The 14,845-nt window shown below is 41.3% G+C and overlaps 1 protein-coding gene across 1 annotated transcript; it reads right to left on the reverse strand.

Annotated features, from left to right (window-relative positions):
• Nucleotides 1–868: 868 nt before the first annotated feature.
• trim54 (tripartite motif containing 54) lies at nucleotides 869–13,343 on the reverse strand. The gene is made up of 9 exons (XM_018687318.2): nucleotides 12,894–13,343; nucleotides 12,282–12,460; nucleotides 9,702–9,882; nucleotides 8,400–8,495; nucleotides 7,230–7,463; nucleotides 5,099–5,121; nucleotides 3,429–3,553; nucleotides 3,228–3,311; nucleotides 869–1,459 (listed from the first exon to the last, which is right to left on the reverse strand). Exons 1-8 carry the CDS (start codon nucleotides 13,083–13,085, stop codon nucleotides 3,241–3,243), a joined length of 1,101 nt encoding a protein of 366 aa, XP_018542834.1. The 5' UTR covers nucleotides 13,086–13,343; the 3' UTR covers nucleotides 869–1,459; nucleotides 3,228–3,240.
• Between the last annotated feature and the right edge of the window lie 1,502 nt (nucleotides 13,344–14,845).

The following is a 14,845-nucleotide window of genomic DNA, read 5'->3' on the forward strand; positions in this document are numbered from 1 at the left end:
CACAACCATCAGGGCCGATGAGGGGTAAACAGATCAATAATACATTTTGGAGTGAAGCCTAAAAAGTTAAAAGTACATTTTCTTTAAAAATCAATGCACTGACTCTCACAGGAGAAACATGATCATTTGTCTTTGTTTCAGTGATGATTCATTCGACATAATTAGAAGCAGTGGAAGCAGCTCTGACTGATACCAGTGTCAAAAATAGTCCAGGTGACAAAAATCTAAACTTCTCTCTGTGAGCCTTCAAAAAGGCTCAGTCATGACTTTAAACAGCTGGGAACTGTAGTTTTTAGCAAACAAGAGTATTTGTTACATGTTGGGGACTATTTTCAGCGGCGGATTAATGCATGTTTGGCTTGTTTGTAAGCAGTAACAGCAGCAGGACAGGTGCGTTCACAGGTGGTGTTGCCAGCTTCGCTTCTTTGTCACTACATTTACCAAATTTTCAGCCCCTTTTTTATTTTTTAAAAAGCACCCAGCGACAAATTTAGTGACTTTTTGGACAAACCTCAGCTACTTTCCAGAGAAGACAGTCACCAGTAGTACTGATAACAAAATAAATCTTTTTATGATGTGACAGCTCTGTGGTTAAGGTTTGGTTAGATTTGGACACCACGACACCTGTGAGCTTTTACTCAAACGACTGATGCTGTCGTTTTTCTTGGGGATGTTTCTGGATCCACCTCAGTCTGTTTCAGAAACACCATTTGCAATACTACCTCCAGTAATAAGCTTATCTGCCCACTCTCATTCTTACATCCTGCTCACTGGTATTGTCGCCCTCCTGCATTTATGCATTTTAAAAAAAGGGACAATTCAGCTCCTCTGTTTGTAAGATAATAAGGACAAAAAGCAGTTTGCCCCATTTATCCACAAAATCATTTATTACTCAAACCCCAGTTCTGCTAACTTGCCGTGTTACAGCTGAAACATTCATCTCAATCTCATCGACTTTAATCCCCACCCTCTTCTTTTTATTCACATAACAAGTTAAATGAGTTAGAAAACTGAGAAAATGCAAAACCCCGTCTTTACACAGCTTCTATAAGGGCTTTAAATCCTGAAGAAAAAGACACACATGAACAAAATCTTTTTCCTTTCCCTCCCACAACACAGAGCGCAGTGTTAAATCCACTATATGTTTCCTGTGAGCTATACATGGGGAGATATATTTACACACAATACACTGGCTTTTTTATACTGAACCAAAGGCAACAATGTGGGAGGCGAAAATGTGGCCCAGTCTTCCTGCATCTGGGTAACGTATAGAAACGTCTGATTTCTGACCACACACAGGTTTTATTTTCATGTTGTCGTCGTGTTTCTTTGTTGTTGTTTCATGTCTGTTGTCGAGTTCCCTCTTGAAAACGTTGTGTGTGTGTGTGGATTTTCTTTCTGGAGGATTATGGTAAACCTCCTATTTCCGTCTCTGTTTCCTCAGGACTGCAGCAGGGACCTCGAGTGAAGAACAAAAGACGAATATCATGAGATCAGTGTCATCGTCCCACGTCTACAACAATCACCAACTGCTCGGCCTAATGTCCCCACAACTCCACACAAACACAGCACAGAGGAGGAGGAGGAGGAGGAGGAGGAGGAGGAGGATGCTGTTGTTGTTGTTGTCTTTGACTGAGTCAGCATGAATACACTAACCCCCCCCCCCCCCCAGTGGATGAGGGGAATCCTTCGCTTCTCTGCAGCTCGCTTTACGTAAGTGGTCTCGTTAGATGATTTCACACATCCCCTCCGTACGATACACAGTGAGCTGCTGCTGAGTTTTCCAAATATTACAATTCATCAGCAGGCAACAGGAACATCTATAAACAGGCTCTGACACATGGGCGCTGCTTGAGTTAGAGAGCCGTCGGTACTGTCTCCCTGCAGGAGCTTCAGTGAGACACTTTAAATATGAAGCTGTTTCTATCATGCAAGCTTATTATCAGTTAATTGCTTTGTCTAAAAATATGAAACAGTAGTGAAAAATGGCTGTCATAGTTTCCCAGAGTAAAAAAAGCTGTCTTTAGAAGTCCGACCATGAGTCCAAAACCCAAAGCTACTCCGTTTTTATCCAGTTTTTTTATACAAAACAGAGAAAAGCTGCAAATTCTCATGAGAGGAGCTGAAATCTGAGAATATTTACATTGTTTTTGCTTGAAAAATGATCAAAAATATTCACAAAATAGCTGATTTTTTTGTCATTTGACCATTTAATTCATCAATAAATTGTTATCTGACTTATAAGACACTGCAGGTTTAGCCACAGTGTAACACAGTGTTTATATACAGTAAAGTGCATTAAAAGTAAAGTGAGGATGCTTTTCAAAAACAACATGAAGAATAGTTTTTAGTTATCAGTTCATATAAAGTGCAGTAAAAATGTGATTTGACTTTGTTGTAACCTGAGTCTCTTTTTCAGAGATGGTGTTTGGGATCAGACGTGACAACAGCAACTGAGATGTGTCTGAAATCACCAGAAAGAGTTAGTAAGTAGTCCTTGAAATTAACGTAAAGATTAGAGTAAATTGTAGATTTGATTCTCCCCAACTACACTGTAATAATAACTAACTTTATTGATATATCACGCTTCCAAAACGAGGTGTAGACGGCTCTTTAATTCAAAGAATTTAAATCAAATGTGTTTTTTTTTGTGCCATGAAAACATTTAAAATAATAAAAGGTAACTGTTGTGTTTCTGTAAACTCTCAGCTCCTCTGCAGCTGAATAACTAATGTGAGGAGTCTGATGCTTTTTAAACCAAAATCAAACACACCTCAAGATCAATCAGTCAATCAAACCCCTGATCAATTCATCAATACAGGTCAACAGGTTGATCCAGAACAGAAACAAACATCTTGTCCTTCTACTGGTCTCTACTGGACCTTTTTATTAAAGAGTAAGATTATTTTATTTAACCAGAATCATTTTTCATATCTCACTACCAGGCTCCATTGACAAAAACAGTGATTTTACTGAGCAGAACACTGGAGTTGCTCCTGTGTACTGCTGCCTCAGTCTGTTAGTTTGTTTGTGTTATTGTGTAGTTCTTTAACTTATGTACAGGATCTGAATACGTCTTCCACCACTGAAAGTCACACAGTAACACAAACTAACTAACAGATGGAGGCCGTGGTATTCCAGCAGCTCCTGTGTTCTGCTCAGTAAAATTGCTGTTTTTGTCAATGGAGTCTGGTAGTGATGTATGGGGATGTTGTATTAACAGCTACCTCTGTTTTGGTTTTAATATCTGCTGCCAAAGTCAAGGTCTGACTCCTCTTCCTCAGGATCCTCTTCTCCGTCGTCTCCCACACCTGAAAACACAACAACCTGCTTTACCGTTTCAAACTGTTTTACTCCTACCTCCTCATACTGTCTGTTACTCTATCCGATGATAACACGTTACGTTTGTGTTGTATTTCAGTACACACCAGGACAGAAGTCGATGTTCCTCAACATGTCAGCGAGGTCGTCGGTGTCGATCACAAAGTGGCTCATGTTCTCGTAACCAAGTTCTGGACGCTTCACATTGGAGGCCCTCGCCGTCGCTGCCATGCTGTCAACACACACACAACAGATACAGACTGCAGGAGCGAACAGTGGCAAGTTTCTGTTCTTTTATTACATTTAAAACACTCATCTATGACGACGTATTAGGGCCAATGTAGGTTAAAAAACAGATCATGGAGCTCGGTAACGTTCTGAGAGAAACTCACAATTTCTAAGAAATTTATGAGAAAATACTTGGATATTCTCTAAGATTCTGTGGTAAATTTACTAGAAAAAACATAAATTTAAATTAATTTATAATCTCAGAGAATATTCCATTTTTTTCTCATAATTTGTGAGTTTTTTTTCTTGTAAATGAACCACTTTAATCTCCCAGAATATCCGAGTTTCTTTCTTGTTAATTTACAACTTTAACCTCAGAGATTATCCCAGTTTTTTTCTCTGAACATTACCCTCCTCCCCCGGCAACACTTTAACACTTGATTTTAAAATTAAACTTGAAGAAAGTTTTCAGTTTGGGCATCATTTGTGTACTTTATTATAGTTAGTAATCGAAAATATAAACCAAAACATTCAGTACATACAATCTGAAGAATCAGCAGGAACAACGAAACAGTTTTTTATAGTTGTAATTAAATAATGCACATGTGCGGTTTGTTGTCAGACATTCAGCCAGTACCGATCAGCTCAAAGTGTAACACATAATCTGCAACTTTTCTATCAATAAATTCAGCGATCAATATTTAATCAGGCGAGCTCACATTTTAAAGGTTATTGATGCTGATTTCAAATAAAATGCCAATATTGGTTCGATCGAGCTGCAAAGCAAACAGCCCACAGATGTCAGTCAGTCCCATGTGGCCGGTCGCTGACGCCTGCGCTCAGAACAGATTAGTTTGGTTTTTCGATCTCGTGGCAACAGGTGGATCATCTGCTACATAATGTACATGAAATGACTAAATGTCTGACACAGAGCTGCTGACTGTTTGGACAAAGCAACACAGCGATATTCCTTTTGTTTAACCTGAAATATCACCGTATATCAGTACCAGACTCCACTGATAAAAACAGGGATTTTACTGAGCAGAACATGGGAGTTGCTGGAACACTGCTGCTTCAATTGATCAGTTTGTTTTTGTTACTGTGTGGTACATTTACTTATATAAAGGATGTGAATACTTCCTCCACCACTGAAAGTCACACAATAACACAAACTTACTATCAGATCAAGGCAGTGGGTTTCCAGCAGCTCCCTGTGTTCTGCAAGGTTAAATTCCTGTTTTTTTCAATGGAGTCTGGTAGAGATAAAACAGCTGTTTTCTGGTTAAACTAAAAGGATCTTACTCTGTGATAAAAAGGTCTGTCTCTGTAGGAATCCTATCCATAATGTTGTCAGATACTTATATGTCCCTTTTAATCATTTACACCCAGATACATGGGAGAATAAAGACTTCAAATATCAAAAGTAAAAGTACTCGTTCAAGTAAAAGACATCAGGATTGTGTTAGTAAATGTAAAATGGAATAAGTTAAAGCGTGGCCACAGTTAATCCAAAAATTAAACCCACAAATACAGGAAACACTCGACTTACTTCTCCAGTATGAGTTTGGCGCTCTGCGAGTGAGAGAGTGGAGAGGACAGACAGGAAGGAGGAAAGAGACAGAATTTATCACAACGTGCTTCAGTTCTCGGTGCCAACAACATCTGTCAGAAGTATTTGTCAGACGCGTCACTGTGTGAAATAAAAACATGATTTTGAGAAATACTGCCAGCTGCCAGAATGGCCTCACAGTGTTTACTACCTGCTCCCACTGACTCTATCTTCTTTAACACCTGCTTTGGCAGAGCATGTTCCTGAACATAAAACGGCGACACCTGAGGCTCAGACTTCCTCTCTCTCTCACAACAAACACACACTCTCTCCTCGGTGGAGATGGAGAGTGACGCAGACGTGTTGCATCAGCAGTAAAGAGTCTGGGTTTAGTAACAACCTGCTCGTCTCCTCGAGCGACGCTGGACCGTCCCACTGAGTGAGTTTAGTTTTAATCACTTTTTTTCAGATGTTAACTCTCAGGTCACAAATGGCGTCATAAAACTTTTTATTTTTTTCAAAAAAGTATCTCATGAGGAATCAAACCTGTGGTGAAAACTTTGCCTGTTTATACAGAAAGTTTGATGTTAATAACTTTTGTAGTTTTTCTGTTTCAGGTAAATGAAAATCGTAAGTCAGACGTCATCATCGCTGTCAAAATGGCCGCCGCTGAGCTCCTTCGTGTCAGGGGACTGCACTAACTTCTGGTCTATCTCTGTTATTGAGCAACTGATCGATCACCTGATCAATACAGTGCACTGGAGGGACTGGCCTGCTCTTCATTACCTCTGCAGCCGTATGAATAAATCATGTGTGTGTGTGACGACACTGTGTGTGTTCAGGTATGCGGAGCAGAGACCCAGCTCTCCTCAGGGGAGGTTTGTGGAAGCGGAGCGGCCGACACGGAGGCGTCCCGCTGGGGATTCACTGCTCCGGTTCCCCCATGAAGCCCAGAGGGACCAGACTGAGCAGGAATCTGTCTAATGAAGCTGAGGCTGAGAGACCGAGGAGGGTGTGAAGTGTGAGGTGAGTTTTTTGTTTGTGTTTCTCTCTTTTCCTCTTTCTCCTCATTCCTCTCCCTCTCTCCTTTCTTTCTGTCTCCTCTCTCCTCCCTCTCTCCTCATTCCTCTCCCTCCTCTTCTCTTTCTCCTCTCCTCACTCTCTCTCTGTGTACTTCTCGTCTCCTTTTTCTGTCTCTTCTTTCTTTCCTCTCTCTCTCCTCATCTCTCTTTCCTCTCATCCCTCTCTGTCTCCCCTCTCCCCCTCTTTCTCTCTCTCTGTGCCCCTTTATCTCACCTCTCTTCTTTCTTCTCTCCCTCTCTGTGTATTTCTTGTCTCTCCTCCCTTTCTCTTTCCTCTCTTCATCTTTCTTGTATGTTTCTCTCTTTTCCTCTTTCTTACTGTTTTCTCACCTCTCTTATTTCTTTCGTCTCCTCTCTCCCCTCATCTCTCTTTCCCCCCCTTTCTCATCCCTCTCTCTCTCTCTCTCTCTGTCTCTTCTCTCCTCTCTCACTCATCTCTCTTCTCTCTCCTCATCTTTCCTGTATGTTTCTCTCTTTTCCTCTTTCTTACTGGTTTCTCACGTCTTCTTTCCTCTCTCTCTCTCCTCATCTCTCTTTCCTCTCATCCCTCTCTGTCTCCTCTCTCCTTCCTTTCTCTCCTCATCCCTCTTCCCCTCTTTCTCTCTCTCTGTGCCCCTCTTTATCTCACCTCTCTTCTTTCTTCTCTCCCTCTCTGTGTATTTCTTGTCTCTCCTCCCTTTCTCTTTCCTCTTCTCTTTCTCTTTCCTCTCTTCATCTTTCTTGTATGTTTCTCTCTTTTCCTCTTTCTTACTGTTTTCTTACCTCTCTTCTTTCTTCTCGTCTCTTTCCCCCCTTTCTCTTTCCTCTCCCTCTCCTCTCATCCCTCTCTCTCTCTGTCCCTCTTTCTCTCCTCATCTTTCCTGTATGTTTCTCTCTGTATCTTCCTCTTTCTTACTGGTTTCTCACGTCTTCTTTCTTCTCTCCCTCTCCTCATCCCTCTCTCCCTGTGGCCCTACATGCAGATAACAGTCATCTTTCTGTGTTTCTTTCTTCTCCTCTTTCTTCTCCCCCCCCCCCCCCCCTCTCTCCTCCTTCCCCCTCTCACCCACCTGTATGAACAGAGGCATGTGTGGCTCCTCCATCGACTGAATGGCCGACTCCACCAGCGTGACCGCGGCCTCCAGCTGATCGCTGTGTCGACGAATCAGGGATCGAACGTGTTTCAGTTTGTCGTCCTGTTGCCTGGAAATCAGACCCACCAGCTCCTGCTTCCGCTCCTCCAAGATGGCCACCAGACAGTCGAAGTGGTTCGCCAGCTGCTCTCTCTGCCGCTGACCGTTCTCCTGATGTGAAAATAAACAAGATTCCTCATTTCAGCAAAGTTATCAAGTCACACTTCCCTGTGTTCAATCTGTAAATGAGTTATTAAGAAATTTAACCAAATAAAAACTGTGATTTTAAAACTTCCTGTGTGTTATTGTTGTTTTACTACTCGTGAAATTATCAGAATCAGCTTTATCAGATTTATTAGTCAACTACGACTGAACAATAAAACGCATGCACAGAAACGAGTCACAAACAGCCAGGTTTTAGATTTCATCATAATTTGTTTTTCTACCTCAGATTTGTTGCGTTTGTCACATTCTGACCAAAAAGAAAAGTTTAAAACCACAATTAACCGCCTGGTTTCTTCGACTTTCACTCAGGAACAAAAGTCCGCCTTTAAACTTGAAAGTACTGCTGCGACATTTATCGTGATAATTATCCATATTGGATGAAATGAGATTTTTGTGATAAAACTGTCGACCGTTGTGGGATCTAGTGGTAAGAAGGCGACCAACTGAACACCTGTCCCCTCACCCCTCACCCTCCGAGCGTGTCAGTGACAAAATGGCGTCGTCTATCAAGCATTTTATATGGCTATATTTAGACAATGTATGTAATTGTTGGTCTGTAGTAGTTAACAGCTGACATGTAAGTAGATTTAACAAACTAAAGCGCCAAAGTAAACACAGTTTGGTGCGGTTTGTCCGCTGTAGGCTACTGTAGCAACATGGCGTCGCAACATGGCGGACTCCGAGGAACAGAACTTCGCCCATTCCCAACGAACGCTCACTTAGTTAACATTAGCAGGTGATAATACACTAATAAAAACATATTTATACATATTATACTCCGTTCCTGTTGATAGATGACGGTAAATGTCACTCACTGGTCCGTTAACAGAGACGGAACGGGGGAGTTTAGTGATGTTATGATTGGTGTGTGTTGAGTCTGACCTCCACGGTGCGACACATCTCCTCCATCTGAGAGATGACCGCCTGGATGTGGTCGTTACTGGCGACCAGGTTCGCGATGCCGTCGGTCAGCTCCGTCTGCAAACATACACAACATCAAAACCGGTGATTAGTTAGCTCCAAGCTTTAACATATCAACAGATGTACAACAAATATAAGCCCATAAAGTTAGAGTTAAACAAGTTTCACCTGATTCGTACAATATTTCCTGTATCTCCTGAATACAGAAGACTCATACCAACCCACCTACAGATGGCAGCAACATGAGCAGCATTTATTCTTGAACAGTCATAATATTCCTGGACAAGATTTCAGACATAAAATCCAACCACTTAGCATGATTTCCTGTCAGTACATGTGTTTCTGTGCAGGTCCAGATGTCGACTAAAACTTTATGAACTTTCTCAGACACATTAGAGGACTGTGCAGTGTTGGTGGAGGAATGCACTCCGAGTACTTTCTAATTAGTAAGCCTGTCACCACCTAAAACACAACAACATGAGTCACCAGTGTGCATCTGCTGAGAGTATCATATGACATCATGCACATTTTATAGTGTTAGTTACAGTTTTAGCGTCGTTTAAAAGTGTTATTATCAGCGTAACAAACATCCTCACGTCTGCGTAGAACAAATGAAATCACGTAGACTTTTGTTTTTGAAATTAACCTTTGCATAAAGACGGGGGATCAACAACTTTCCTCTGCCTCATCTAAATTTCAGATGAGTGATTCAGAGACAGAGTGAGAAGATGGAGAGGCCGGCGCTGAAATGTCAACAAAGCCAACTGCTCAATAACACGCCGGACGCTGCTGCCGCCGCCATCTGCATGACAAAACTGCTGCACTTTGTCTTTGTGTGACTTTGTGTGGACAAATAAGAAACTGAAGTGATGTATTCGGTTTGATTCTGCATTAAAACAATGTCTAGTATCACTGTAAGTGACGTGGTGTGCCGGTTACACACCAGATACCATGAACAAAACAGAAATAGAAACGGGAGAGAGTACGGCACATAAAGGCCATCATCCAAAATAAGAAGTGACCCACCCACATGCACAGGCACACACACTCTTTGGAGAAAGATGAGAGTTTTAGACAACTGTATTCACTCTTAAGTTTGTCCTTTGACCTTTAAACGAGCTCTGCTCCTCAAAAACCTGCCAGCTTTACCTCCAGCGCAACCGCACCTCCGACTCTCTGGGCTGAATCTCTTGGTTTTAGTCTGTGTCTTTGCCTGACAGTGAACTGAAGTGAACTGTGAGGCTGTGAGTAAGGAGTCTTTACCTTCTGTCTCATGTAGACGCTGCTGAGCGGAGCCACATCACAGTCCTTGTGTTGTCCAAACACTTTGCACATGGAGCAGGTCGGCGTCTGACATGACAGACAGTAGATGTTGATCTTCTCCTCTTCGTGTTCTTCGCACATGAGCTGCTGCTGCTGCTGCTCAGGTTTTATGTTTACAAGCCTGGAAGAAAGAAGAAAGGTTCATTTACAGGCTTCTTTTACTCTTTTTTGCGATTGTTAAATGACCTTAAACCTTCTCTGGAAGCTCTTCTCCATATGGATTTTGCAGGCCGACAACAAACCAAACTAAAATTATCTGCCTTATAATATCACCTACTGTAAATGAGTCATTCCCACAGTTTGTTGCAAAATGAAAAGTGTAGTAACTCTGAGGCATCTGGTCTGAAGAAGAGAAGCTCATGTTTACACCCTCCCAAACTACACTATGATTAATCCAGGAGCACACCGAGTGCTTGTGGGTTAATCCAGAGAGTGAAGGTTTTATTCTTCCTCAAAAAAAGAGTACAAGAAGTACAGACAGTCTTCTCTGCCATGATTTTAATGCACTTCTAATGCGCTTAAAGGGAAAACTTGGCCAATTTTTAATCTCATTTCCATGCACAAGTGGCCTTGTGTCCACAAGACTTGGCAACACTCGTCTGCATTGTTAAAGCAGCTTAGTTAACTCCTGTTATCTCTAATGTTTATTTTTTGACGTCAAACTACGCGAAAGAGTTTGGCTGAGACGTCTGTTGTTTCTTTGCCACCTGGGAACCAAGAGTGTGTCACTATTCGCTTAAAGCGCAGTCGGCTTCTGTGCCCAGAGACATCATAAATCACGTTCCACCCAGATTTGTCACTGCCAGTGTGTAATATACACAATCCTTCCACAGCCTAACATTTAATTATCATACAGTACATGTTGTTTAATGCAACAAACAGTCCTTTGTCCTCTGATGTAGGTGTCTCTGACAGAAATGATGATTAAGTAATGAGAAATTTTTCCACCCATGAAAAAAAAGAAAAGAATTATGAGAAACTACACGTTACCAAACATTTGTGAACCTCGCTGCGAACAATCACATCTATTTTAGCCCACACAGATAATGAGGGGACTCCTGTCCTTCTGTCTCCAACCAACGCCAACATCTCCCTTCTTTACCAGTGACTCATTTAGCTTCTATTCTGAAGTGAAAGTGACAAATTTACACTTATGATGACTTAAAGATCAGTGTGGAGTTGTAGTAAGTGTGTACACTTACACAACAGGGGCACATGAACTGAAGAGGCTTCTACTTGGAACATTTTATTTATTATGTAAACTCACTTTAAGTTGTAACAGACCTCAGGCAACAGAATGTTTTTAAAGCATTGGTGGGGTGACAATAAACAAATTTATGACCAATTCAGGCAAATTACTGTATGTGTGGGACAGTTAAATTATTAAAGTGAACGCTCTTGAATCTCTGCAGACACAACCCGCCCTAAAGGTCTAAGAAGGTTCACTTACAGATAATAAATCAGCATTATAACATATACAGGTGAGCACCTTTCCAAATGATGTCCAATCAATTGGATTTTGCACAGGTGAAGTCAAATCAAGGTGTACAAACATCTTGAAGACAATCAAGAGAACGAAGAAACCTGAGTTAAAGTTCAAGTTTCATTTTTATTTCAGCATGAAGTTGGACAATAAACAAATGTGAAAAAAGTAAAGGGGTCTGAATACTTTTTGAATGCATGGTAAATGAGTGTCCATCTCTGCTGATGACTGGAAATCTTTTTCATCCTGCACTTTTTCCAGTTTTATCAGTTTCTCTGTCTGTCTCTGTTATACCTCAGTGTCCTGTTCTAAAAACTCATTTGAACAAAAAGGCATTTAATTAAAGTTTTCTTACTTGTTTTATGCTTTTATACTCATTTATTTATTCTTCTGATTTTTCACTGTCCACTTTACATTTCTTCATTGCATTGACACTATGGAAACATGTAATTGTACTGTGTATTTTCTGTTTTTATTCTGTTTTACTGTGAGGTGCTGGCTCCTATGAATTTAAGCTTTAAAATGATTCAGGGAACAGTGCATACAATACGGATACATCAGCTCTACACTGACGCTTCTAAACCTTCAGAGTAAAGTGATACAACACTGCCCTCTGTTGGTAACAACTCACTATTACAATAACACAGTCTCACTCCAGATTTTATATAATGACATTCATTTTATCATAGTTGTATTTACTATATTTCTAAATGATGATTTGATTAAATAAATTGTTTCATTTAATTTTTTTGTTGTGAGATATTTTAAGGTTGTATGTGAATATGTTTATTAATAATTATTATATTATGTATCATAAAATAAGTTTTATATCACATTTTGTTCCTGGTTAATATCAGGAAGTGGATTAACCGACTTTTTGGTGAAACTAACATTTGCTCAGTGGTTGATGAGCTTTCTAACTACTGTTGCTATCAATAATAATAATAATAATAATAATAAATAATAATTCTATACAGCAATGACTGAACAGCCTCCTGCAGCCTCCCTCCCTCCTGCACACTCACTCACTCACTCACCTGGAGGACTCCTGCTGTCTGTAGATGTCGATGATGTTCTCCACCAGCAGGTTCCTCTGCAGGCCGTAGACTCCATGCCGGTCCAGCACCACCTCGTGACGGCAGGACGGGCAGCGGAAACGCCCGCCGCTGGCTGTGATGCTGGAGGAGCTGCGGGACTGCCACAGAGGGTTGGCTGACTGGGTAAAGACAAGAGGGGATTAAACAGGCATCTGAGGACCGAGAGGGTCGTTTAACAACTGTTCCTGCTGTTTGTTAAGATATCTGCAGAATCCTCAAAGACCATTCATGAACAGCACAGTTTGTATACAAACTACAAAGCTAACTGTGCTAGCAACAAACAGAGGCTGCATATCTGTCCGTGTTTGGATAATTAGCATCAGTCAGGGTCAGTGGAGAAGTGGATTGAGCTGCAGCTGAGAGGTTTACATAAACATCTTTATACATCTTTAGTGACGTGAAACTGAGTACAAACTTTTCAGAGGCTCCTTGACCATAAGAGGTGACTAGTTGACACTCAAAAGAAAAGGTTTTGGTGGAGTACACCTTTAAAACTCATTAAAACAAAACAAAAACATCTTGAAATCAGTTGGGACACCACTGGAGTCTCACCTGGAAGATGTCGTTGGCACACTTGCGGCAGAGGTTGTGCTGGCAGGGCAGGATGACCACGGGTTTGGAGAACATCTCCAGGCAGACGGGGCAGATCAGCTGCTTCTCCAGGTTCTCCATGGTGGCTCCGCCGCCGGCGCCGGGCCCAGAACTCCCTGCTGATGGAGGCTTGAAGCTCAGAGCAAAGTTCATCACCTCCAAGGGGCGGTGAGTGAAGTATCAGAAAAGACAGAGGAGGGTAACAAGCAGAAGCTTCCAGAAACAAAAGATGGAGGATATTCTAGCTCTTTCTCCTCAAATTCACTCAGCCTCGTCTTTTCCTGTCATTCCTCCCTCAAAAGACAGTTAGATTTCACAGTTTTAGTCGAGTTTTCTCGCTGTTTTCTGCTCTAGCTGTGACTCCGTCTCCTTCCCCAGCTGTCCATCCAGTTACCGCTCTGCCAGCCTGTCTAACCCCATGATAAGACCCCCCCATACCCCCTGTCTCAGTCCCACAGGAGCCCGACTGTTGACTGTTGGTATTTTTAGCTCCCCAGTTTGTTCTGGCTTGGGTTACTGTCTAAACTACGTTCCACAGCCGGACCATTGGAAAGTCCGGGCGTGGCAGAGGATCACTACTGTGGTTCAAATGATAATGTTTTTATGAACTCTGATACATCAGAGGGGATCCTGCTCACATAATGCAACCTCTGGCGGCCATGTCGAAAGTCATTTGCACTTCGGCATAAACAGGCCGGTCCCGTTTCTCAACTTCTGTTTGTCCCTGCAGAACTCAGTAAACAGTATTTAAAGTGAAAACCTGATACATCTGATTTATTTTGCAATCAAATAATGCCATCTTTGTTTAGCTAGCTACGTCTTTTTAGCTCCTTTATTTATCCTTCCTTCCCCTCATATTATTATTAGCTGATTTGCTGACAGCCTGCTGGGCTGTTATAAAGACACAACAAAGCAAAGAAGCCTCATTTGTTTAAGCTAAAATGTTCTCGGGAAAAATCGAATCTCATACTCAACAAAAAGTATTCATTTACAAAAACTTGGATCTTTACAAAAAGCCTGTAATATCTAGTTATCCCTCAGTTTTAAATTATCCAGATATTGTTCAGTTTTTGGAGGATTATCTTAACTTGAGGCTGAGTGAGACAATTAGTAGATATTTAGTGTTTCCTCATACCACCACCTGACTAATTACCAAAAATAATTTGGTAATAAAACCACCACCTTGTGTTTGTGTGCCTCCACCAACCAGTCCAGTTGCAGCTAATCAGCATGTGATTTTGAACTTTGACCTTTGACCATCAAAATCTAAGCAGTTGATCCTTAAGTTCGAATTAATATTTGTGTAAAGAAATTCGCTCAAGGCGTTACTGAGATATCTCGTTCACGAGAATGAGACAGAAAGACAGACAATTAAATCTATACATATTTGCGATCTACTGGGGCCTGCTGAATTTAGAATGTAAAGGGTTTATGATTGAGTCATCGAGCCAAAGGAGGCAGTTTGAAAATAAAACAGAGACACAGAGTCTGTCAGTAACTGGATCTCAATATAAAATCTGAATGGAAATAAATGCAGGCCAAGCTGGACGTCTCACAACAAACACAGCTCATAGGAATAAATGTAAACTACAATCCAGCATCATACAGAATCATCTTTCTAATGTTAGAGTCAATTTAACATCAAATTAACAGAATTAGAAATGAAATACTCTGCTGTAACTCCTGTCTCCTCCACAGTGTGACCAGTCACTTTCTCCCACTGTCCCTGCCCTCTGACCTTTGTCAACTTCCTGGTAAGCAGAGTAAACAGCAGAGGGGTCAGTTCCTAGCGACCAAACACACAAACTATTTGCTAATCAACAGAATGGAGTCGGCTAAGTAGACTAAGCTACTAATGGGATTACCAGACTATTTATAGGCTCGGGAGCAGAGTAAGCTAAACATACAAACAC

The sequence above is a fragment of the Lates calcarifer genome, linkage group LG7_1 (assembly GCF_001640805.2).
Source record: "Lates calcarifer isolate ASB-BC8 linkage group LG7_1, TLL_Latcal_v3, whole genome shotgun sequence".
Taxonomy (NCBI): domain Eukaryota; kingdom Metazoa; phylum Chordata; class Actinopteri; family Centropomidae; genus Lates; species Lates calcarifer.

Bases quoted from the DNA above. Each gene is read 5' to 3' on its own strand.
- trim54 (XM_018687318.2), bottom strand. From the start codon at position 13,085: ATGAACTTTGCTCTGAGCTTCAAGCCTCCATCAGCAGGGAGTTCTGGG. The intron at 8,496-9,701 runs GTAAAGACTCCT...GTATGTTTGCAG, and splicing joins GCGTCTACATGAGACAGAAG to ACGGAGCTGACCGACGGCAT. The intron at 7,464-8,399 runs GTCAGACTCAAC...TTTTCACATCAG, and splicing joins AGATGTGTCGCACCGTGGAG to GAGAACGGTCAGCGGCAGAG.